The sequence below is a fragment of the Eptatretus burgeri genome, chromosome 3 (assembly GCF_056783735.1).
Source record: "Eptatretus burgeri isolate ZD-2024b chromosome 3, Ebu_testis_v1, whole genome shotgun sequence".
NCBI lineage: Eukaryota > Metazoa > Chordata > Myxini > Myxiniformes > Myxinidae > Eptatretus > Eptatretus burgeri.
Window position 1 is genome coordinate 30,501,799 of NC_140963.1, and position 27,140 is coordinate 30,528,938.

At 41.6% G+C, this 27,140-nt stretch overlaps 1 protein-coding gene, 1 long non-coding RNA gene and 1 pseudogene across 9 annotated transcripts in view; 1 reads left to right on the forward strand and 2 right to left on the reverse strand.

Moving 5' to 3' along the window:
* LOC147029619 (poly(rC)-binding protein 3-like) overlaps window positions 1–27,140 on the forward strand; it is a 481,413-nt gene that overhangs the window by 321,289 nt on the left and 132,984 nt on the right. For all 8 annotated transcript variants that reach the window (XM_085872817.1, XM_085872812.1, XM_085872818.1 and 5 more), the window contains 4 exons: window positions 19,362–19,529; window positions 23,102–23,125; window positions 25,815–25,856; window positions 26,454–26,570. In XM_085872817.1, coding sequence (XP_085728943.1) covers window positions 19,464–19,529; window positions 23,102–23,125; window positions 25,815–25,856; window positions 26,454–26,570 — 249 coding nt within the window. In that variant the 5' untranslated portion in view covers window positions 19,362–19,463. The remainder of the gene's footprint in view (window positions 1–19,361; window positions 19,530–23,101; window positions 23,126–25,814; window positions 25,857–26,453; window positions 26,571–27,140) is intronic.
* On the reverse strand, window positions 4,879–14,021 carry LOC147029624 (uncharacterized). The gene is made up of 3 exons (XR_015055967.1): window positions 13,884–14,021; window positions 7,157–7,212; window positions 4,879–5,530 (listed from the first exon to the last, which is right to left on the reverse strand). It is a non-coding gene; the product is annotated as an uncharacterized LOC147029624 (long non-coding RNA).
* LOC147029625 (uncharacterized) lies at window positions 15,758–16,910 on the reverse strand (annotated as a pseudogene).

Here is a 27,140-nt window from a genome sequence, read left to right on the forward strand (position 1 = left end):
CCGTCCTTGATGTTGCCGGTGGATGCCTTGGAGCTCACCGCAGGGCAAAGAAGAATTTTGTCTCTCAAGGGACACTGGATACCATTGACCAGAGTCGCAGGGGCAGGCTGAATGGCAGAGTTGAGCTGTTCAGGGAGCTGAGGCGTAAAACTGTACATGCACTGAGGGTGGACAAGGAGGCCTATGTGCGAGGAATCTGTGAGGGGGTAGAGCATCACCTGTGGACAGGTGATTCTCGTCCCGCTTACAGGGGAATTCGCGCATTACGTTCATCCAAACCCATCCCTCGGAGCACTACAGTTCGAGCAGAAAGTGGTAGGCTCTTGACAGAGGAGTCTGAAGTGAAGGCCCGCTGGGCCGGTTACTTTGAGCGGTTGTACCAGGCTGATCCCCCAACTGTCGAGTTGGACATCAAGGGTGTTACAATCCCTGTTGCTGACCCTCGAATCAACTGTGGTCCACCTACGCTTGTGGAAACACGGGCTGCGGTGAACCAGTTGAAACGGGGCAAAGCTCCAGGGATCTGTGGCATCCATGCCGAACTTCTCAAGGCTGGTGGAAATGCTGCACTCGTGTCGTTGCATGTAGTTTTGTGCTCTGCCTGGAACACAGGCATCATCCCAACTGACTGGAAGAGGGGCCTTGTTGTCCCTCTCTGGAAAGGGAAGGGTGATCGCCAAGACTGCAACAACTACCGAGGGGTGACGCTGCTCTCAGTGCCGGGCAAGGTCTTTGCTCGGATAATTCTCGATAGGGTTCGCCACCATCTGCTTGAGCACCAGCGTCCAGAGCAGTCAGGCTTTACACCAAAGAGGTCAACGATCGACCGTATCCTTGCACTTCGTGTCCTCACTGAATGCAGACGAGAGTTTCGGCAGGGGCTGCTTGCAGCCTATGTTGATCTCTGTAAAGCGTTCGATTCAGTGAATCGGGATGTCCTCTGGAGGATTCTTGGTCTTCGTGGGGTGCCACCAAAACTGATCGATCTGATGTCTGAACTCTACTCTGGTACTGAGAGTGCTGTGAAGTGTGGTGGTACCATCTCTGACTTATTTCCAGTTATTACTGGAGTTCGTCAGGGATGTGTACTTGCCCCCACACTTTTCAGCACTTGTATGGACTGGATTCTAGGGAGGATGTCGGAGAGATCAAGTTGCGGTGCGTCATTTGGGAATGTCAAGATCTCGGACCTTGACTTTGCAGATGATGCAGTCATCTTTGCGGAGACTTTAGACATCCTCTTGGGGGCCCTCGAGGTGCTGAATGAGGAGTCGGAGCCGCTGGGATTACGGGTTTCTTGGGTCAAAACTAAGATCCAGGCTTTCGGTGACATCTTGGATGCTGCTGTCCTGTCTGTGTCTGTTTGTGGTGAGGATGTTGAGGTCGTGGAGAGATTCACTTACCTTGGCAGTGATATTCATGTCTCTGCTGGCTGCGAGTCAGAGGTCAATAGACGTCTGGGTCGGGCCTGGGGAGTCATGGATTCACTGGATCATGGGGTGTGGCGCTGCCGGTACCTGTGCGGGAGGACGAAAGTCCGAGTCTTCAGGTCCTTGGTACTTCCAGTCTTGCTCTATGGGTGCGAGACTTGGACTCTGACCAAGGATCTGAGACGGAGACTTAATTCCTTTGGTACCAGGTCTCTTCGGAGAATCCTTGGCTATCGCTGGTCGGATTTTGTGTCCAACGAGCGGTTGCTGAGAGAGACTCGGATGAGATTTGTTACCTGCATAGTCCGTGAGCGTCAGTTGCGGCTGTATGGACATGTGGCTCGTTTTCCTGACTCTGATCCTGCTCACCAGATTCTCTCAGCGAGGGAGTCTCATGAGTGGAGGAGGCCAGTGGGTCGACCACGTGCCTCATGGTTGCAACAGGTTGACCATCATCTCAAGGAGATGGGGATGGGCCTGGCATCTTCCTGGCGGATGGCCAGACGGAGGCCACTGGAGTACCGGCGGAAAGTGTACGCAGCGACGTGCTGTTCTGGCACATGCTCCCATACTTGACCTGACTCATAGTCTCTGAGATCTAACGAACTTCGTTTTTTTATTGTTTTTGACCAGTGTTCATTCAAAGTCTATCTTCTCCGACAGTTTTCATAGCATCCAGCTGGAAATTTTTGACAATATGGCTGAATGTACTGCCCATAGTCACGCGTGGGCTGATTTTTGATTTTCGAGAAAATAAATTTGAGATTTTTTTTTTTGAAAATTTCAAAGGTCCGTTGATGGGCAACGGATGGGTCCATAGCAACGGTTCTCATTTGCACACAACTAGGTCATGGTATGAACCTTCCAACCAAGTTTCATAGAAATCGCCATTGTATTAACGGAGCACTGGACCGAACAGACATACATACAGACAGACAGACAAACATATCGATGGAAATACTGATAATAAGGGTAGACTAGATTGACTACCCAATATACATTTATATATAATTGCATACAGATGTACCCCAAAGCCACAATTCCAGGAAAAGTCACGAAATTGTCCATCAATGTCTGTTAGCAAAAAGATCCAGAAACAAAAGTTGGCTGATGGAGCTTTGCTTCCACTTATGGTGTATCACATGACCAAATATAATGGCATGCATTTGATGTTGTATGGGTATGGGCACAATTGATCGAGCAGGTAGGAAGTGGGTGTTTCTCATTTTTATAACAGCAAGATTGGAGAAGTGTCTGTTTATGCCGTTTATGGATGGTGTAATTTGGAGGAAGTATTAAACATTTAGGGCCGAATTTACAAAAGGCATTTAGCGAGCGTCTTGTGAACATACACCTAACCCTTAAAAATGCTGACAAAAACATCATTGTACACGCACAGCTAATCACCTGTTTAAATAGCAATTTACGAAGGGAGATTAACATCCCTTCAGTTGTGCGCATCTAAGCTGCTGATTCGTCTGTGAAACACCCCGCATATCTCCAACATCCAAATGAAATGGTCCACTTGCATGGAATTGCAGCACCACAGCCAATTGTTGGAGGGGCTTCAGTGCATTGCTCCTCATCGTAGGTTGATCCAGGTCATCTTACACTAGATTCAGCAACCAACGAAATGTTTCCTTCGAGAGTCTGTAACTCCAGACAAATTTGATGCTGTCATACTTCTCCAGATAGGATTGTATCTATCCTTGAAGATTCTCAATACACGTCGGCGAACGACCCAATTCCTATGCTCTTCTGCCTCTTCTTGAGCTAATTCAAGCACTCCTAAGATATCCATATTAGTCGCCACTCCATCACAGGGTGCTCGACTGAAGGTGGTACGATTTTTTTTTTAACTTGTTCAGGGTTCCAGTTACTTGTATCTTGCTCATAACTCGCAACTCTTTGCAACTCACAACTCTTTGGGATCTTTAACGTCCATCAGTTAATGCTAGTAGATGGGATATCCAGTTTAATGTCCCTCTGAAGGATGGCATACTTTCGAAGAATTGCCCTCCTTGCAATTCAGCAATCTTTCTGTTTATAGTTGGGTCGAGAATCAAGTCGAGACCAAAGATTAGTGTGCCACCTCTGCACCCTCCTGTTGAACATTTGTGAGGAACAAGCTCAAGAATGCTTAATTCATTGTTTCCTTTGCTGTTGTAATATTTTGTGGATAAAATGATACATTCTAGAGTTTCCCACTTATTCACGAGCTTATTACCTCCGCCATCTGCAATGGACAGAAGTTATGTTTTCACCCCTGTCTATTTGTTTGTGTGCACGATGTCTCAAAAAAAAAAAATTGGTGGACAGGTTGGTTATGTGATGAGGACAAATTGATTCATTTTTGGTGAAGATCCAGATCCGGGAATTAAAATTTTTTTTATTTTAAGTGATGCTCTACAATTGAGAGATGGGGCCAAAAACGATATACGTATAGCATGATATTTCGAAAAGTTATGAAAAACTTGGTGGATGAGTTGGTTCGCTGACGAGAACAAGTCGACTCGATTTTTGTTCAGGTCCGGATTCAGATCCGGTCTATCGGTGGGAGTGTGGGACACAAAACGTAAATAAACTGTTCAGCCTGGCGGAGGTATGCACTCTCCCGAGTGCCGTTCTAGTTCATTACTCCTTTCCCCCTCCCTCCCTTTTTTGTTCTTCAGTTGTTGTTATAACTTTTTGTAACTATATAAACTAATATTCCTCTTGAATAATGTCACTTTTCTCCTCCATTTATTTTCAACTTCAATGTGTTCTAAATTAGGGATGGAATCAATAGGACATTGATCAAGATATGCTAACCACCATAGAAAGCAAGAGGTTGACGTTTTAAGAAGGAACTCGGGATGGAATTGGCAAGCAAGAGGCATTAACATTTTATCAGTACAAAAGAGTGTGAATTTTGCACCAACGAAGGGTGAACACACAAAACGTCAGCTTCTCCTCGCTTGCAATGGCAGTTAGCAAACATCAATCAATGTCGCATTGACTTCATCCATTGTTCGACCTGTCCGCAGACACAGATCGACACTTGCCTTCACCACCAGGACGAGTAATTCATTCTTCTAACCGAGGTCTGGGCCAAAGGTCTAATGATAGTGTCATTAGGTTTAGCCATTCTGGTATAATCAAGAACATCAATAATGTGCACGATATCTCAAAAATGCCGGAGCATTGATTGTGTCTCCATGTGACGTCAACTTTGTAGCTTTATGTTCAGAGAAGAAATGCTTACCAGGTGCTGTTGCTTTAAGAATGTTTGAATACGAATCGCCACGGAAATTCATGTCACTGGTGGGTGGGTGTCTGTTCAAGATGAAGAATCTTTACTGTAGAGTTTACCTTGTCTTATTTGTGCACACCATCCATTTCTATCAGCAGGTCTGGCTTCCTACACCAGCCTCTTGTGATGACATCCAATGCCATACTCATGGGATGGGTTGGATTTCACCACCTTGAAACTGCTTCCTTTTGCTGTTGTTTTGAAAGGGAAATATGATAGGGTAGAAAAGCTGCCAAGGTTTTCAGAATCATGGGGTGATTGTAAATTCTGGCTAACCATATGTATGTTTATTATCATTTGGATGTCGTTGATCAGCAGTATGTTTGTGTAACAGTTGTTGATGAATACTGGACATCTATCAGAGTTGTAAAAATTGTTGTTCACTTCTTGCATTGTGTCCTCATGTTATATTATCTATTGCTCCAGCACACTGTAAGATGGGGGTACCATTGTACAACACTATATCATGTTAAATAAATAACTTCAACTGATTAAATGGAATTAATTTAATAATTCTCCATGTCTCTTGCACAAAGCTTGAGAGCAGAAAACCGATAGCCCCGTTAAATAATGTATGCTGTTACATACATTTCACTCAGCACTGTTCTTCAGTGATACGAAGGGAATGAATAAGGCAGTTCGTGAAAGTTAAATTCAGAGATGATCCATTTAAAAATTCATTGTAATTCAATCGCATTCACCAGTAGGTGAATGGGCCAAATGGTCTCTTCTTTAAACTTGTCATTCATTCCTGTGTTCAATGGTCTTCCATGAAGTTGATCCTTCTAATTGGGCCCAAGTGCCAGTTCTGAAAAACATTTGACAGATGCAGTTTAACAAGAAGTCTTGTACAGGTAATGGTCTCGTTCATATAAAAATGTTTAATGTCTCCTTTAATGCATAAGAAACTATATAGCTGGGAGAAGGAGGAATAGGGACATGTAATGCAACCAAATCTTTTCCGTGTACCTCCGGGCAGTCTGTAATGTGGCGTTTGCTGGCAAAAGGTAGTTTATGAATCCGAGCTGCTGCCCCTAATTGTACGATTTACGGATCACAGGAGGCCATAACTATTGTGGGCTCAGAATGGTTTTATGCCTGGTGTTGGCTTAATGGTTATGGTGGGCTTGTGGATCCTACCTGGGATCCTAGGGTCCTGAGTTCAATTCCTGTGTGGCTGTTGAATTAATACTTCATGGGGTTGACACAGCTTGTCATCCTTCTGAGGTTTGGAAAATGAGTATCAGCTTGCTGGACTCATTGAGCCATTTAAGTATCCTGTGTTGGAGTGATGACCTGTCCAGAATTGTGCCTCATAGCCCAGGAGACTGCTTAGGTAGCAATGATGCTCTGCACAAAGTATGGTCCCAATGGTTTTGAAAAATTGGACTGATGTTAAACTTAAACTAGAACTACGTTGTTGATGGCACACCATTGCATATTCCCACGCACACTGCTTTGTCCCATTAATGCTAGGTGAAATTTTGTCTTGCAAAATGGATTGACTATTCTTTTCTATTTGATGTGCTTTATGACCAAAGACTTACTATGTTTACTAAATCAGAAGTGATTGCAAGCATGTCAACATTTCATGAAACATTAATTTAACACTGTCCAGCAATATAGAACTGTGCATCAATTTAATAATAGGAATGAACTGTGTATAATATTAATTATAATTATTCATAATCAATTGGATAAATACAGTAAAACCTGTGACTGTTTGTCACTCATGGGGGCCACATAAGTAAGTTCTTTCTAAAAGAATTTACCATGTACAATGGTAAATACACTTAAAAAAAAAAAGCCATAAGAGAATTTTTTTTAATGGACCCCCATGACCCCAACCCCTCTGGCCCGGCCCCAAGGGGTCATATCAAAAATCAGAAAGTGTTGTGCACTTCCCCATACATATATCTACTATGTCCCAAAGTTTCAAGTTCCTGTTTTAAACGGTGTAGGAGGAGTTACAAGGTAAGACAGACAGACGTACGGACGGACGGACGGCGGAGACAATCACAATATTCCCACTTTTCTTTGAAAGCACGGGAATAACAAATGTTTTTCCCAAAACCATAAACTTTGCCCTGACTTGATTTGATTGCATGCAGTTGGTAACTGTTAACACAACCCAAAAGTGCAATATTGAAGTGAGTGTTGCTTCCATAAGAAATGACTCGACGTTTATTTCTGCTTCTCTGTAATGTCACATTCAGTGTCAGATTAGTTAAGATTTACTGTGGGTTTTTATGTTTCTGTAGATTTTGCCAAATTAAAGGTTGCCGCGAGAGAGACGAGAGAGACAGACAGACAGACAGACAGTCTGAAAGAGTGAGAGAAAAAGAAACTTCTAAATAGCCTCCGTGTCTCTTCCGGAAAGTAAATTGGTACCATATGATTTCATTTCAAATTCAAATTGAATGAACTCACCCACCCAGGCAACATTTGACAGCAATTTGTTCTGCGACATCTCACATGGTAATTGAATATCTGGGGGGAAAAAAACAAACATGCTGGTCTGTTCTTGTAGACAGGATGCCTTTCTTTCATAAGGGCCTTTCGTGGTATGTTGTCTTCCTGAAAAGCCTGTAGGTGTGACTTCATTTCCAGATGGCTTGTTTGAAACAGAGCAGTGAAATTAGCAAACCATACAATTGGGTTTTTGCATCAAAAATTAATATTGGTGACATGCTGCGCTGTTCGAGTGTGATTTACAAAACTTCCATAACAATGTAATGATCATGTCATATTATTTATGTTACGATATTTATTACCCTCGCCGAAGGAGAGGGTATTGCATTTGGGTCAGTTTGTTACTTGCAAAATCGAAGATTTTTCAAGTATATTGGTTCGTCGATTTTGTTATTCTGTCGATATTTGTCTGTCTGTCTATTTATCGCCTACAGGTCAAAATTTTAAACTGATCTTCACAAAACTTAACCACATGGTAGAGTGTGTGATAAGGACGAAGCATATTGTTTTTTAGGTCAAAAAGCCAAAAGGTCAACACAGGCCAAAGGTCAACAACTTCGGTGAGATTTCTGAAATCCTCAATTTTCATCGGATTGACTTGAAATTTGAAGAGGATATATATGTCAGGTCACTGAACTCAAGCAGCCAATTATTTTTGATGTCAAAATAGGCCAAAAGGTGAACATTGGCCGAATTTCTAAAATTGTCAATTTTCATCCGATTCACTTCAAATTTGAAGAGGAGTTGCGTATTTGGTCATTTAATTCAACCACCAATTATTTTTGAGGTCAAATTTGTTTTAAGGATTTTGCAAGTATCGTGTTCTGCATGATGTCTTCTTGTTTGTTTGTTTGTTTGACCACACAGAACTTTCGTGTTTTTCTCTTAAACCGCTTGTCAGATGAAGATGAAACTTTCACCATTGGTGCAATTATTCATGGCGAATATTTTAATGATTGTGACATCATCAGTCATGTGGCGTGGTGGCCATTTTGGAATAACGGAAAAAAAAATTGTACCTCTGTATCTCTGAAACTGCAACAAGGAAAAAAGTTGAAACTTAGCACATAGCAAGTACTCCTCATGGGGAATGAGTGTGAATTTTTATGACATCATGGGTGCCTTCATTATGACATCATAATTGCATATGTAGAACGCTGCATCCGATCAGAATGAAAATTTTGTGGGTGATTTTGGGATAAAATGGTCCACACCTTTTTTGATGATGTCATCAGTCAGGTGATTCGGCAGCCATATTGCTTTAAAAAAAAAACCTTCAAAAATAATCTTCTCTGAAATTTCTGAACACATTGAGGTAAAACTTTACACAGATGACCGCTATCCATGAGGAACAAAAGGTTCATGCATATTATGTCATAGGTCACATGGTTTGGCAGCCATATTGTATTTACCCAAAAACATATCAAAAATCTTTTTAACAGAACAGCTGGACAGATCGATGGGAAACTTCCCAAAAATGTTCCCCAAAGCATGTGTGTACAAGGTTGTTAATGAATAATTGATGTCACATGGTTTGGCAGCCATACTGGATTTAAGAAAAAATATTAAATAATGTTTTCTCTGCAACCGCATATTCAATCGACGTCAAACGTCACAGTTCTTATCTAGTATTGATGTGGAATACATGCTTTAAATTTCTACTTGATTGGACGCATGGTCTGGCAGCCAGAATTATTTAATATTTTGATGTGGGTTTTTTTGTTTTTGTTTTTAATAAGGCTCACTTGGCTGTGTCTGGGTGGGTTTGAGGGTAGAGGAGTAGCAGCTGAAATGCAAATCCTATTCAGGTTCCTACTGATGACTTCATATTTTATTTTTGCTTGCTTTGGTTCCTTCTGATTACTCCAATGCACGCCTGCACCTATTTGGTCTTCCATTTGATCTGAATTGAATTTATTTTAATTCTATTCTGAATTCAATTAAATAATAATAAGAAAAGTCAGGGGTCAGGGTCAGGTGTCCGATCAAAGTGGGGTTGCATCAAAATGGGACGTCTTGGTACACGGTCATCGCTGCCAGAAGTTATAAAGTGGCAGTTCTGGTTATGTCTTATTAATTATGTAACACACCAGGACACAAACACCACACAGCGCACGACACAAAATAAGTTCTGGTGAGGGTCTGCAACCTCTGATTGCTATTTTTCTTGTTTGGAAATTGTATCATGTGCTTGTTGCTAATGATGCTGAACCCTGTGCTGAAAATGTCGAAAAGTAAAGCTACCATGTACAACTGCTTGTGGATGTAGACAACAGGCTGATGAGAATGATTGCTTCTACATTCAGAATATGTGACTGCCATATTGTCTCGATTGGCTTTAGTGGTGGATTATAGGCCATTGAAACTGTGGAGCCATAGTTGTGCTGGGGTACAGCACAGCAAGTGCCGAAGATACTGTCGGGTGGGCCAAAAGTTGTGCTGAACACAGTGTCTTGGATTCTGCAGAAAGTGCCCATTGTGATATTGCATATGCAAATAGTGTTCCGAATCTGGAAGCCTTTTGCACACAAACAGCCAGACTCCAGGTAGTTCAGTTATTTTGATAAGTATGTGTTTATAGTTATAATCCATCCCCTATGTCCAATGAGAATTTCATGTGTGCGCTGTGAGTTATTTTATAGTTAGGTTATTTAAATCTCCAGATCCCCTCCACGTGCGCCCATAGTGTCTTTCAGTGCTTGCACCCTCGCCTCGCGGCTGTAGCATATGAGGCAAGATCCTCGCGTGCTTGATTCGACTTCCTCGAATTGGTCTGCATTTCAACACCACGAGGCAAAATCGTTGTTTCTCTAGCAAGAGGGGTACAGACACATGTAGAGGGGATGGCGTTTTCCCGGCTCGGCCATAACCCCGCCCAGAAAGGGCGGATCCATGGAGGTCCCTGTCCAATCAGGGTGATCAGCACGTCAGCTCCACCAAGGCCCCGCCCCACTCAGAGCGGTCAAAGAAGGACGACGTGACCGTGTGTGTGTGTGTGTGTGTGTGTGTGTGTGTGTGTGTGTGTGTGTGTGTGTGTGTGTGTGTGTGTGTGTGTGTGTGTGTGTGTGTGTGTGTGTGTGTGTGTGTGTGTGTGTGTATGTGTGTGTGTCGAGAGTTCATGTGCTTGTTCGAGTTCAGAGAGTTCAGAGTTCAGAGAGTTCTTGCATGTCCTTGTGAGTTCTTGAGAGTTCTTTGAAGTTCTTTGGAGGGAGCAGTTGTTGGAAGGCAGTTTGGGTGCGCTGTCGTCATTGCTGGAGCGCAAAAGCCTGGAGTCTCCGCTGGTCTTCTACAAGGAGCGACCCTGGATATGCTATTCACCATCCAAGCTCCCACGCACCACGGGCCCCACACATGCAGTCGCGGGCCAAGCCGCACGAACGCAGTCAGGTACCCCGACAGAACTCTGACCCCCAGCACGACTATCCCCTTGGCTGCGAGGGTCAAATAAAGACCAATTGGGTCCTTTTCCTTTTGGGTGTGTGTCTGTCTGTGGCGCCATCCTATAAGTAAAACTATTTAAGTGTTTATGATCATTGTAAATATTTGCTTGCATATAGTCGTGAATATGTCGACACTTCGTCCCTTTCTTTTATTCCTGTAAATAAAATAATTATTTAAATGTTCCAGTTCATTTCTGTCCTTTCTTTGATTGACCCAGCATGGTTTGGACTTGAGAATTAGTGATTCCGATCGGGCCGGTAAATTGTTCATTTGGACCGACGGATCTTGGTAATCCCCGCTCGGTTTACACCCGGATCGGGCTCGGTAGACGGCCCGTTCCGCCCGAGGTCCGTCGAGGGTGTGGTTTTTTCCCGGTAGTTGGACGATGTGGGTATTTAGGTATATTGAAATTCGGCAATTAACCCTACCCCACGCCGTCAAAATATTGGCAACCACGGTCCGCTAAGGGACCCGTGAACTCTCGGACTTATCCGAGAGTCACGATCTAAGTTCCGGGTGTTCGGTGGGAGACGACTCCACTGCTCCACGTAGTGTTCGTTTATCGCCGTCGAACCCCGGCCCACAACAATAGTATATGTTTTTGTTAATATTATATTCAATAAAAGTAGGTATTGTGTCAAAATCTAGTTGGTTCACGAGTGAGTAAGTTCATGAGTCAGTAAGTGACCACTATATTCGTTATTGGTGTCTGTCTGTCTGTGTGTCTGTCTGTCTGTCTGTCTGTCCCGAGAATAGCTCCGTGGGTTTTGATCCGATCCTGATAAAATTTTGGTGGGAGGTTTATATCATGATCTCGTTGTGTTTTCCTGAGAATGGGCGTGGTGTGCCCATTATGGGTGGAGCCACGCCGAAAAAACGTGTTTTTAGGGGGTAGCCATTTTCAATTTGCATCTTCTCCGAGGGGGTTTGTCGAATCTGGCAGGGGTTTCGGTATTTGGTTATCCCAATGGCACCTGCATAGACCCACGGAGCTCGATTTTTCATTTTCATCCCAAGGTCAAGGTCACGAACTTATAAAATTGCGAATTTTGACATCAAAATCATATGACCACCCAAACTTTGAGAGCTGGGATGACAATATTTTTTATGCATAACTTTGAGATCATTCCCCACCTAAAGCCTTGAAACCATTTTGCTCTATCTCGAACACCTTGCCCGTGGCGCCCCCTTCAAGTTTGTTTTTACGCTGATTTCATCAAAGTATGGATAATCCGAGGAGTGCAAAATGCCAGATAGCCGATTTGACATTATTTTGTTCCTGGAATGTTCCAGAGGAACTTTTGCACTAAAGGTCATAATCCTTGACCTTTGACCTTCAAAGTTCACAAAGGTCAGATTTTCAAAGTTGTGGGACTCGAACCGGGTTTTCGACCTTCTTCGACGAACAATCTCCGATAAGCTATAGCACGTATCCTGTTTCCTTATTTTAATGTCCAGAACATTGTTTTGTGACCTTTAAAGGTTATGCAAAGGTCAAAATTTGAAAGTTGTTGAACGAAACCGGTTTTCAACATTTTGCAGCTCATAACCTGTCACTCGTACCACATCATGTTGATAATTTTTATAACTTGGTCAAACATTATCACATTGTCTCATCCTTGACTTCTGAAACAATCTACATCGTCAAATACCGCTCGTGAACCATTGCCGTCTCCAGACTTGTTTTTATTTCATTTTTGGCAGCCATTTTGCTTTGATGTTTTGACCTCTTTAACCTCAAAATTTAGTTTGGTAACGTCGATTTTGGGATTCAGTGACCCTTAATTAGGTTAGATAAGCATATTACCAACATCTCCTCAAAATGCCTCTTATTTTCTTAAAATGAGGTCTTTTCTGAAATTAGATCTAGTTTATAATAAATATCAGCGCTACACTCGGATTTCTCAAATAAATTTACCAAAAGTCATTTTATTGACTTGTATGAGGATTCCTTTTTGAAGATGCTTTCACGGCATTAGTTTACTTCTGATGAAACACAGAGCCTTGTGAAGCAGGATAACAATCACCCCGACACAACAACCAATGCAATGTTCCATTATTTATTTGTTTCGCTGATGAGGTCTCTCAATTTTGAACAACTAATTTCCTCAAGCAAATGTTGAGAGACTTGTGTTCCGTCAACTTCAAAGTCTCCAGTAAACCTCATGGTACATTGTGGTGTTGAAATAAAAGAGGGTGATGCGACATTTCAGAGTGTGGGGCAGCACCCTCCTTCAAAGCAAGAGAGCACCATTTTGCTATCCTGGTAGTCGCAGTCACAATTGTAGAGATGATGGAAAGACTAGTCTTTACAAGGGCTAGATGCGGTCTGCATTGGCGCAAAAATAAGGACACTCAACGTCCTCAATTAAATGTTGAGGGATGTTTGCTAACCTACGTGGGAAAGAAGGTTTTCATACCGAGGTAGACTGACTGATCATTCAAATGACTAGTTTTTCATTGTGTCACATAAATAGTATTCTGTCGAAACGTCATTTGATTAAAAATATTAAGTCACAATCCGATGAGCTCCAATTGGTGAAATGCCTGTGTTCGGGTGGCTTCAAAGCTGATGTGGCCCATGCAATGAATGATTCACAATCAGGGGCAGCTGGCAGGCATTGTGGTTAGCTTGATTATATATGCGCTCGTGGGCCTTTCATGGAAAAATAGCTCCAGATGGCTACCTCCTTTGGGAAAACCAATCCATAGTACAATAGGCACTTCTTACTTCTCATACAAACATATTTACACAGACTTTATTTCCCATTGAGACATCCCTGAAGGCATTTGCTTTCATAGATCAACCAGGCCAACACCGATTAGACCTAGAAAGATCATCCAGCAAACAGTGGGGATCATTTCCACTTGTTTAAAAGGTTGGCCACAACCTTGGGGACGCAAACATCAGTCTGAATCTTCATCATTAAGACAATTTTCATGAAATCAGAGAATAGTTTGATTTGAAATGACGATTCAAATATAATGTAAAACGTCTTTTCGCATTGACACCATCTTAGCTATGAGTGAATGCACCATAAACCTCAACCATAAACCAAAAATTAATTAATAACTGTTCAATTTTGAAGATCATTCCATCCACCCATTAAACTGACCAGACCCCATCACACACACACACACACACACACACAAGGCAATGATGAAAACGACATTGTCTCACCATCTGCTCATTGCAGTCAAATGATGCCAAACCATCCCCTTCCCCTCTCATTCCTCCCCCAACTTACTTTGGGAGGATCCTTCACACCAGGCACATGATGCCTGCAGTCCTAGGTGAAGACCACTCTGTAGTCAAAATGTATGACCTGAGCTGTGCCTGCCTGGTAGCAATAATAGTTGGTCGTGCCTTCATATTTGAATCCGGATCTTCAAACTACAACCAGACTGTTCCACACCATCAACACATAAGTAAATGTATAAGCTGGCATAAGACATCAACAAATCCCAAAAAATCTGTAATGTGCTGATGATAGATAAAAAAAAACACCAAATAAAGACATTTGTTTCAAAAACAAATACGAATGATCAAAATAAAGCGGTACAATGGATCCAGCAAAACTTGCAGAGTTTGAGACAGTTCTTAATGATCAAATATGTATCATCTTCAAATGAAGCCACTCAACAAAGCCCTCTCACAATAGCGTAGCAGACAACCAAGTGATCCCCCCCCCCTGCCCCATTAAACATGTGTAAAAGTGCTACAAATTTCGAAGGAATGAGGATGGTCCAAGTGAAAAAGTTTTATTTGTACAGAAATATTTCACCTGTATGTGATGGCCTTCCCTTCATCGATATTAAGGGTGTGACCCCAGATGGCCTGGAAGGAAGATGTTCAATTCACCCCACAAAGTCAAGGCTTAATTTAAACTGCTCAGCAGGCTTGCAGGCTTTACACCCTTTATCCACAGAGGGTAAAATCATCGAAAAATGCTTCAAATCGGCAATTAATTTCGGATAACTGAAACCCACTCAGACATAACTGCTGTTCTATTTTTGCAATACCCACATGACACTTATTTTGATTATCACCATCTGCTATGCTCTTCATTCCGGTGCACATAGATGCTACTGGAGGCATCTCTCTATGAAAGTCTCTCTGGCTATGCAAAGTTATCCAAAGAAAGAGTGATATCACCTGTGCCTTGAGATGAGAGTTGCCTGCATATGCAGCTATTAACACAAGTACAATTTTAACTCAAACCACCACTCCATGTGTAGAATCTCACAACAGACCAGTCGCAGATGTTTTTTTTGGTGATTTGGAAGGCATCATAAGGAGGAAATGAAATGTCCCTGAAAGTGCATGTTCATACTTTCGGTCCGTCTTCACAAACAATATTCAAGTGTTCGACAAGCATGCGGTCCTTCGGCGATGCAACCGTAGGCCCTAACAAACCGGTAAAGCTTTCTCCCAAACGGTAAGCTGGTATATGAGCTTTAATCACGACTTCCCTTAAATTGATAAAAGATCATATGGTTGAACAGGGGCGTGTTCCATTAGCAAGTGGCTTGCTTACCACTCACCAAGCAGCTCACTCAAGTCAAAGCAAGCAATCCAAGCATTCCAACGGAACGGAGTGCTCGGTACTGCTTAACAACGTGGCAACTTCCAAAGTAAACAGTGCTATCCTGGTACTCAAACAAATGCTGTCCAGGCCATCGTTTTCAGATTTTTCAGGACTGGTCCACTTAAATCCCATCAACTTCCATACAGAGCCTGGTCTACAGTAATAACTGTGTACTTCTATCCAAGATGGTTTGACACTTGTATGCACTTCTGTACTACAGTATTGAGTTTGTCATACTCCTGGGCTGGTGCATGTATGATAGGCTTGTATCCGGCTGTGGTTGTCTCTGGGTTGCTTGTTGAAAACGACTCATCGAATACCATCCAGCTGGATTTCACTGTGGGCTTTTGAGACACCAGGTTGAATGTCAAATCAGTTGCTGCTGCTGTGTTTGCCGGCTCTAAGCCTCTGTCGGATTGGTTGTACCAGAACTTCTCCATCAGCCCTGAAAATATTGGCTGTGATTTATCTGCAGGCATGTTAGCAGGGGGAAAGGTTTCCATAGCTTCTGGCACATCTAAAATGCGCCTGGTTCATGGTGTCATCGTGCCCAGCATTAGATTTGGGGATGGTCCCCGCCGCCATGCTGCTACTTGTGTTGCGTGGAACATTTCCTTTCCATCTAATGTTCCATCCAATATGTCTATGTTATCTGCTGTGTAGTGCAAACACCTATGTGGTTTTACAGAGCCAGTGTTGTGGTCCATGGACTGAAGGGTGCTTTCTGCTGGTGCTGCATCCATCTGCAGTACTTGGTGATAACTAAGAGTATGTCTGCCATTGTTGAACATTTGCACAAGGTCTTTAAGTCGAGTAACCTCATGAAGTGTACTGGCGAACCCAATGTGCTTTGGTGTCCATTTTTGTCCACCACTCATGCCATAAATGATATCCTGGGCAGTATACAGTATATATAGCAATCTTTGCTTCATAACATCTTCCTAATATTCTCCCGGGTCTCTCTCAAGTTGGCAGGGGTTGCCAAACAAAATCCGCAGGAACATATAAAGGCTGTCAGGAATGCAGACGACTGCACTGTCATCACTTACACCAAAGCCTAAGTGCCCTGGTTTTTCCATCAAATCTCCATGAAGTTTCAAGTCAACGTGAATCAGAAAGGAAAATATCCTCTTTTGGCTTGTACTTTGGCATTGTGAGCATTTCATCGGCATCTTCATCTGTTAACGTCAGTCCAGATATGGCAGCACCAGTATATTTGGATGGCAAAAACAGTGTTTCTATTTCAGAAGGGTTCCCACTCGGCTGCACAAAGTTGATAAAGTCTCCAACTCTGGTCTGGACCTTTTCCCTGAATGTTGTCCTGTAAATAATAAAAGATTTTGTGATGATTGTATTGGAGTCTTCTCAAAGTTTCAAGTAATGGTCCCACACATCACTCAGTTTGAGCACATGTCCTTTTTCTACTGCATATTGCAACTCAGTACATAGCCATATTTTAGGCAGATCTTCATTTTCAGAAACGTGTTTACTTTTCAATGTGGACCTTTGGAGTGCACTCAAGAATCTTAGATGGAACATGGCTTTCATGGCTATCAGGTTGCTCACACCAACTCGATGAAGACCCCGATTGTGGTGCAGCTTCGCAGCCTCCAAGATATCATGACTGGTGCTGAATGTCATCACTGAGCAGAATCGTTCCTTGGGACCAATGTTATGCCAAACCATACACATATTCCAGTCCATTGGTTTCATACGACTGTGTCAAGATGGACACACTGATGAACATGTTTGTGGGGATGTCTGGCTACAACTAGCCAGATAATCACAGGCTTGAGGTATGTCATAAGATAACTCCAACTGTTGGATTTTATTTCTGTCTGTAAACTGGGTAAAACAATCCTTTTGACAAACAAGAGATTGAAGGCTTTCAGATTCAAGTACACCTACCAAACGATCAATCACATCTCGGTTCTTGATATCTCTTTCTGCTTTCAGTCGCTTTACTGAGGGTCTGAATCCCTTGTGTACTGGCTTTACGAACTACCTCGCCACATGCTTGACAAAATATATCCAAACTGATGTCTACTGACAATTGTCTCTTTAAGCTCAATACAGGTTTCTCCTCGGTTTTGTTTATCTGTAAAAGAACAGATGATAACAAACATAGCATAATTAGTGAATGGTGGTTAATTCCTTAAACCTTGAATTTCATGTCGAAATACACCTTCGATTGCCCCGAATAGTTTTGAGCTAATATCAAACATGACATCAACTATTCGGTGCAATTGTCAGTTTTGATGAGTTTTATGTGTACTTTTGCAAAATGTGACACCATATCTTTACAAGAAATATTGCTTCCAGATAGTTCAGACAATATAAACCAGGAAAAGTCGATAGTGTGCCATCACATATCTCCACACTTCATCAAAGTTTCAAAACAAATTGTCTGTCTTCATTCACCAAATTTTCCATTTTATATCCGAAACTGCATTGGAGTTGTTGCGAGACATTTGGGATGTACAGATCACTGGAGTGTATAAAATAGGTCATGATTGTCCATTCAAAAGTTGCAATTCGTAGATCATATCAGTCTGTACCAGTGTGCCTAATCGGAGCAAAATCGGTCAAATTTTGATATGGACTTGAAGATATGGACTGAGGTCAGTCGTGCATTGAAAAATTGGTCACTGCTCCAGGGGTCACAAGGGCCCGATCAAAATTTTAAAATCAGCAGCACAGTGCTCACCACCAGTGCAGTTATCCACCAAAGTTTCAATTTTCTTGCTCAACTTGTGGAGGAGTTACGTGACATGATGGATGTACAGGCATACATACGACGTGACGTATGTACAGATATACGGACAGTATCGCATTATCCCCGACTTTTCTTCAAAACATACGTGGATAACAAGGGAGTATTGTCATCCGAACCAGATGTTTCTATGACATTTAGTCCTGTTTTTACATTTAAAAATTGAAAAAGTCCTTATACTGATATATTTTTGGCCACCATTTTGTTTTTGCTCATCAAAAGCTAAAAATTAAGCTTAGTAATGTTACGTTTTTTAGATTCAGCTTACCAACATTAGGTTTGAAAGTCATGCTACCAACTTCTACTACAAAATATCCCTGAAAGTATTTTTTTTTTTTGAAATATGACCGAGTCTAATTAAAGAAAACGTGCAGGGCTTTGTTTTCATAAACTGTGTTGAAGTATGATGTTCCGGTAAAAGCTTGATGCAATATAAAATAGTTAAAGGAGTTTTATAATTGCATTATAATTTTAAGTACTATGTTAATTTTCAAACTCCAGTATTATTGCATTGTGATGCTGTTCAAACAAAGTGAAATTGTTACCTGATAACTCCCCTATTCTTTGTGAAGGAAACGGTGCCATCTTTAGTATCCACTGGCTAATACCAGCAGATAGGACACCCAGTTTAACGTCCATCCCCAGGGATGACACATGCCTTCATGAATCACACTGCATGCAAAAAACCAGGGTGACAGTTCATAGCTTGGTCGAAATTCGAACCCAGTCAAGACAGCTCAGAGGTGAGTGTGCGTAGCTCCAGGCTTTCCTGCCAACCCAGATTTGGTGGCTACATCTGATAATTGATTTGATCATTGTTTTTTTTTAATGTTAAAATAACTCTCATAAATAACTTTCATTCACCACGTATTTTGAACAAGCTGATGTGTTTGCACACACGATGAAGTTAAACATATTTTCATATCAAATACAGCCAACTTTCATGATATATCTTATTGAGGGAATTGTGGAACAGAACATACACAATTAATGTTTGTTCTCTGATTGTTTTCTTTCTTTCTCCTCTTCTTTACTTCTTTCTCCTTCAATGTGCACATTTCGTGCTGTGCTGTTTGGCCACTGCAAGAAACATGTTCCTGCAATTTTCCACATTGTCATAGTATTGGAATATCTGTTGGTCGAGTCGCTTGTTGAAAGGTCCAAGGGGAATCTGATATCAGTCATGTAATGTTTTTTTGACTTGCACTCTGTGAGTCATGTAACAAATAGCAGAATGCACAATATTACAGTTGCTTTGTTCATCAATAAATAATTTCCCTTGTCGTCTTCATGAACATTGAAAACTGCTGCTGGCGAATAACTGCGGTCCTTTTCTCACTCTACTTTCCCCAACGCCCCTGTAGGTATACCCGTGTTTGACCTTTCCTACGCCCGTGCCCTCCTGGATTCCTGAGAGTGAGTGTACGAGCCTGCACGCCGGAGAGCCAGGCAGTGGAGGTGTTGGCATGGAGGGGGGAAAAGATGGAAACGCCAATGTGACACTTACTATTCGATTGCTTATGCATGGCAAGGTGCATTGCACAACAGTCATTGACACAAGGCACAGCATAATTGATGGCAATAGAGTATCAATATACTGGAACACTCCCCTCCCCTAAATAAAGAAAATATAAAGGACACTCCCGAGAGCTTAGGACACGCGAACCTCATACCCCGAACATGGCATTGCCCAAACAATTTCAAATATAAACCCTTCATTTCTCTTCATCTGGTTGATCTGCAATTCATGCGAATGCCATGTTATTACTTCATGATCTGGGCATGATACAGTTTTACTTAATTTCGCTGCAAGGTCTCAAATTTTTTTTATCAATTATTTAAATAAATAAATCCACATATTGGAATAAATAAATCGAAAAAAGGGAAAGATTAAATTGATGAAATTCATGATAATGAGTGTTCCTTATAGTGTATCTGGAATCGACTACATTTGCTTTTCTTTCATTGAATATATATTTTTTATTTCTAAGCTGGTGTTATTTGGATACAGTCACCTTTGATGATATCACCTGTGATGATACACATGTTGTTGTTCTCATTGTTCTCTGTTCCAATGCCTTCCTGGTGGGTCATCAGGACACCTATGACTGACTGTGAATATTTCTAGAGCCGAGAATTTATTCTGACCAGATTGCTAACTATCACAGGGTGCTATTGAAGTACGGTATCTCTTTAGCCATGGCAGTAATTTAGAATTTGGCCAGGCTACTAGCAAACAATGGCCTACTCTTTTTGAAAAGTAGCACGAGATCTTTAACATCCATGAAGCAAATCCTCTCAAGTGAGACAACAGGCTTGTAATCCCCTCTGAAGGAGGGCACAGCCATTGATGCAACACTGAAGCCAGTGAAGCACAAGGATAACAATTTTTATTTATGGCAATAAACTGAACCCAGATCGGACATCTTAAAATGAGACCAACATTCTAAATTGTAGATATAACTATATATTTTCTGAACAATACGTACAAGTAATGATTATATATTTGAGAGACAAAAAAAGTACAAGTAATGATTATATATTTGATACACAAAAAAGAAGAAGTAATGATTATATATTTGATCAGTGTTACAGTAACTTTTAATGCTGGGCTTGAAGCCTTGTGGAGGTCACACACTGGAGGTCACACTGAAGACAGGTGAAACAACTATAATCACAAAAACAGTTCCTCACAAAAGGCGGTGATGTAATTGGCAATCCAAATGAAATATACAGCCCGTCCACAGCCACTTTGTACTCAAACTATACATGACAAAACAACAGGTGAAAAAATTGCACATATTATTCATTTGTGTTCTACACAATCTCATAATAGAGGTTTGTTGAACATTTGATGACAAAAGCTCAATTGGTAAAAATGTTATGGCCTGGACAGGCAGACAATTATTATCATTAATGTACCCTTATCATGATCATTATGTACCATTATCATTATTGTCATTATCATTATTATTATGTACCATTATCATTATCAATACCATTTTCATTATTATCATCATCATCATTGTGTACCATTATAATTATCATTATGTACCATTATTATTATTATCATTGTCATTGTGTACCATTATGTTCCATGATTATTATCATCATTATTCCCATCATAATGTTCCATTATCACTATTATTATTTTCATTTTGCATAATTGTATTGATCATGTTGTACCATTACCATTATCACTATCATTTTCATTATGTATAATTATATTTATCAGTATGTACCATTATCATTACGTACCATTATTATTATCATTTTCATTATGTATCATCGTCATTATTTTTATCATTATCAATATGTACCATTATCATATTCGTTATGTACCATTTTTATTATTATTATTATTATTATTATTATTATCATTATCTATATATTAATACTGAAGGACCAATTTTGTGCTCCTCCTCGCAGTCACGTCACGTTTTTCTCAGTACTGTGACCTGAGAAGTTTTGACACGGTGTTTGTATGTCAAAGTAGACACGTGCACAAATCAGGGGACTTCTTCACAAGGAGTAGTGAACACCGAAAATATCGTGCACAAGGACGTTTTGTAGGCCTCATTAGGTAAGGCCATGGAGTACATCGACTGGGATTCGGCTCTTACGAGAGCCGCCACTGGTTGTCATATTGGGCTCATGGAACGGAATCCGTCTGTGACGGGGTTTCGGCTAGTTATTATTATTACCACTGTCATTATGCACCATTGTCATTATTACACTATCACTATCATTATTTACCATTATCATGATTGCTATCATTATTATGTACCACTATCCTTTTTATCATTATTATGTTCCATTATTTTTTTGTATACAATGTCGAGGCTCGTTTGCTCGTGGGGCAGATAACAGCAATTTTTGAGAGGAATCGTGCAAATGATGATACAAGCATCAAATTTGGCACATTTGTTCTCCAGGGGATTCTAATCAAATCTTCCTGATTGGCCATTTGAAAATCCAAATTTTGAAAAAATTGGATTTTCAAATGGCCAATCAGGCAGATTTGATCAGAAAGCCCTGCAGAACAGAAATGCCAAATTTGATGCTTGTATCATAATTTGCATGATTTTTCTACTATCTACTATACTATGCAGCTAACATACAGAACACACAACAAGGGGGGACAGGAGATAAGAGGGATGGGAGAGGGAAGGACAAAACAGTGGGGAACAGAGACATTAGGAGAAGGGAGAGGGGTGGGGCGAGGTACACGGGGTAAACTGGATGGACACTACAGGGACTTTTAGAACCTTACACGACAGGGAACTTTCAGGAAGGAAAGAAGGGAATTTGAAGGAGGTGGGTTTGGGGTGGATTAATGGGGGAAGATAAGAAGTGGTGGTGGTGAACAGCTGTTTTCAAGACCTGGACGGAAGAGTGGGATTGAAGAGAGTGTGTGAGTTTGTTCCAAATGTTGGGAAAGAAGAGGAATGAAAGAGTAAAGGTGAGCAGTCTGCCTGGATTTTTGAAGTTTTTGAAGTTTAATCAGGAGGTGATTCCTGAAAGAATGCATGCATCATGGTGTTGCTGGGGAGGGTTGGATGAATGAAAGGTCAGAGGCAGCAATGTTAGAGAATAGACTACAAAATGGTGAGTGAGAGAAACAGACACTGTGCTTCACCCTCATCGAGATTCCAACAATTTTGAAAGCTTTAGATTTCACAGAATCTAGGAGATATAGATGTAATGCTGGTGTGTCAGCCCATAGTGGAGAGGAGTACTCCAGTGAGCAACAGACAAAGGCTTTGTAAACTGCGAATAGCTCTGATTTTATAAGGAAAGACTGGGATCGATGGAGGAATGCCCAGTCTCCGGCTGGTTTTGGAGGCCAGCTTTGTTATGTGGTCGGTCCAGGAAAGGTCGTGGCTGATGGTGAGGCCGAGAAGTTCAAGAGACTGAACCTCTTCCAATGGAAGACCAACAAAATAAAAGCTGGTGCCAAGCTTGCTGGATAATCGTGAAACTCGAATGCCATCTTAGTCATGTTCGCATTCATAATACGGCTTAGCATGAAACCTTTGTGATAAACATTCATGATTTATATTGTAATGGTCAAGTACACTTGATTGTGTTTTTCTTGTTTCAGGAAGTTGGAAGCATCATTGGAAAGGTAAGTTGGATTTTTTTTTTTTTAAATTTCAAGGCAAAGGCTTTTGTATTGTCCCAGTCCTGAAATATCTACCATCAAATTACAATTGATTGCCAAAAACTGTTTCTTAGCAATTCTGCATGGCCTACTAAATGGTGTAACCAACTATATACCTGATTGCTTGGGTACAGTGGCTTGAGAACCTCATTACGCAGGTTCAAATCAATATTTTACAAATATATATGGAGGGCACGGGTGGAGATCATTGGGCCCAAATTGGGGTACTTTTGTCCTCACCCATTTTTTTTTTGTATACGTTGTCGAGGCTCGTAAGAGCGCGAACACACAACACAATGCACAACAATGGGGGTGGGAGAGGGAAGGACAATACAGTGGGGAACAAAGACATTCAGAGATCTGTAGAAGGGAGAGGGATGGGGTGGGGAACACGGGTATACAAGATGGACATTACAGGGACTTTCAGGAAGGAAAGCAGGGAATTTGAAGGAGGTGGGTTTGGGGTGGATTAACGGTGGTGCAAAAGATCGTGGTTTTGGATGGGGAAAGATAAGTGGTGGTGATGAACAGTTGTTTTGAAGACCTGGAGGGAAGAATGGGATTGAAGAGACTGTGAGAGTTTACTCCAAAGGTGGGAAAAAAAGGAGGAATGAAAAAGTGAAGGTGAGCAGTGATTCGTGATGTTGGTAGTTTCACCAAAATGAGGTTGCTGGTGGACCTTGAGCGCCCTGTGGAAATATAGGGGTGGGGGGGCATCTGGTTGGGCCATTGCTGTGCTTGGTATCGCAGACAGAACAGGGGGGGGAGGCGAGAATGGAAAGGAGACTGTGGAACGCAGAAAGACCACTGACCTGCCTGTGGTGAGAGAGTGAGAGGTTCAAAGGCTCAGCCTCACCACGGGAGACACCAATGATCCTAATACCTTGGTTTCCACAGAATGAAGCTGAGAAAGATGAGGCAGGAGTACCAGCCCAGATGGGAGAGCAGTTCTCCATCAGGCTGTGGACGAAAGCTTTGTAAGTGGTCAGGAGCTCAGTGGGCCGAGGAAGGACTTTGCACAACGGAGGATTCCCAGTCGGCGACTGTCTTTGGAGGCAAGGTTGGAAATGTAGTTTTCCCTGGAAAGATCATGGCACATCGTGAGACCAAGAAGCTTGATTGAAAGGACTTCTTCCAGAGGATTGTTGAGAAAGTAGATTGGGGGGGTTCCAAACGGTCAGTTTGTGATTTTATCCAGATCTGCAGTGAGCGAAGAAGCTGCTGCTTGCCAGTCTGGGGGATGACAGGTGGTACGGCAGAGGGTGGAGTCATCAGCAAAGAGATAAAGAGGATTTTCCAGAGAGTCGGCGAGATCATTAACAAAAACCAGAAAAAGGAACAGGGCCCAGAACGCTACCTTGAGGAACTCCAGCCTGGACAGGAAGATGGGGTGAGAGAACTCCATTTGGGGCTACATGTTGGCTGCGACAGGAGAGGAAATCTGCAAGCCATGAGTGGAGATGGCCTTGTATACCATTAACTTCAGTTATCATTTTCCTTATATTACATGTTCTGAAGTTATTCTTGCCATTAACCTAATGTAACTTTCTTGGCCGTCAAACAATGGCCTATTCTTTTTGACAGATATACCTCAGGTACCTTTGAAATTCAGAACTTACATGCAAACAGGATAGCAAGTTTTAGGTACGCATTCAAAGGATGACATACTCCAAGATAATCATCCACAAACTTTATTTTCCATTCGTCAATCGACAACACCTGTCCTTCCGCAGAGGTCTGTTATCCAAGTACTAACCAGGCTCACCTTTGCTTAGCTTCCAAGATCTGACAGGATCAGCCAAATCCGGACCAATTATGTCACAGGGTTCACCTTCGGCTCTGCTGTACAAGTATGTCGGAAATTTTTTGAGCTTGAATCTGTATTATAAAGCAGGAGTGTCTGTCTGTCCGTCCGTCCGTCCGACCCTGAGCTACTCCCTCAGTTTCTAGCCCCACCAATCCTGTAGAACGTTTTGGGGTCCCAACGGATGTCCTAAGGTAGGTGGGTGGGAGGTTTCATAGATACCTCAATACAATTATGATTTTAAGTTTTGATCCAAAATTGATTATGAAGCTGCTCCTGATCTGGATATAACGTCAGAATGGCGTTTATATTCATTGACCTCACGAGTGTTTGTAATGGTGTATTTTGTTATATTAATGGTTTAGCATTAATTTTTGATTGGAGTGATGCTGTTTTGAATGAGACTATCGAGAGATTGAATTTAAAGCAGAATGAGGAAATTATGTGAAGGATTCCACCTTGACATTTGTAGTTTCGTCATTTTTTTTGCCCAAGTCCATCACGAATCGGCTGTCTGACGGTTGTCCAGCCCCTCCCGTGCACAGCGCGGGCACCTCGCTTGTGGTAGATAAAATACACAAAATAAACATTTGATTTGAAATTTGTTGCTCCTCTTTTACAGTGTATAAAAAACATTATTCTGGAAAATGTCAATTTGCCCATTTCGCTATTTACACCAACCTCACCATGATCTATGGCATGTATATGATGAGGATTATTATTAGTACTGTATTATAATCATCATCATGCAGATGAATCTTCTGAAGGTTACAAATAGATAGATAGATGGAGACTGATTTAGATAGGATATTGCAGGCAATGCTCTCACAAAACCTGTATTACTTGCAGAAAGGTGAGACGGTGAAGAAGATGAGGGAAGAAGTAAGAGCGGTAGGTACTTCCCAACCACAGCCTTCCCCGCTGCAATCAATTTGACATCCAATTTGAGTAGGCTGCCGAAAGTTGAGATGGTATTTCGTTCACCCAGCTGACATTCATAATGAGGAATGGAAAACTAGTCTTTATCATGATGGCTGATGTCGTTCTGCGTCGGTTGACAGGTATAGCAATGGCCGCTCTTTTGCTTCGACGAAGGGTTTACAACCAGAAACGTCAGCTTCTCCTAGCTTCATAAAGCAGTTAGCACACTTAGATTAACCCTCTGTTGATTCCCTCCATTGATGTTCATGAAGTTTGGCAGATTAGCTCACAGAACTTCTGCCTACGAGCAGAGATCAAAGAAGTACTTTATCGGTTGCCAGGCTCAGTAAATCAAGGTCGCGCAGCCTTCTAAATGAACGGTTGGTCGATTGGGCCTGCCAGGTTAAAGCTTGACCATGGTTATCAAAGTGTCTGTATGTCTTTGCTTGATTATGATACAACGCTCTGTGAGCTGGATGCTAACGTCGAATAACATTATCTTTGGTTTCTGAATCCCTGAGTTCAAGTCGAAGGCATGTGTGACGTTCATTGTCATTCTGCCAACAGAGTGGAGCCCGCATAACGATCTCGGAAGGATCCTGTCCTGAGCGCATCGTCACCATCACAGGTCCAACTGAAGCAATCTTTAAAGCTTTCGCAATGATTGCAGAAAAGTTTGAAGAGGTATTGCCATTAATTTTGGTTGTGATGATATTGCAGTTATGAGTTATAATATCAAGTTGTTGTCAAAGTTATTCTGAAATTGATCACTTCTCTGCATCACTACTAATTAAAAATCTAAATAATAAAGTTACATGTGTTTTTTTTTTTTATTATTCTAAAAGTAGAGAAATATTGATTATAAAAAAATTAGTTCACGATTAGTTATAAACAAAGAAAAGAACTGAAAAATGACCAAGAAAGACCTATTGATGATTCATGACATTTATTTAACTCTCTATCCCTTTCTTCACACATTGAACAATACACTGGAGCCCAAACCAATAAAATGACTCGATGAAATCAATGAAGAATGCCTAAACTGTATTATTTTACGACTGGGTCACCAACTAAAATGTTCTCAGCCCCTCTCCCCCATCCCCCAACCACCCCACCTGTTTCCCCCTTTCCTTCGATCACATTACTTTCTCAACACTCACACCGTGCTTTGTGATTACTATATCAGCTTCCTGTCCATAAAAGTTGTGTTCTTCCTAACCAGTCTCAACACCTCCTCTGCAAATGACCTTGATG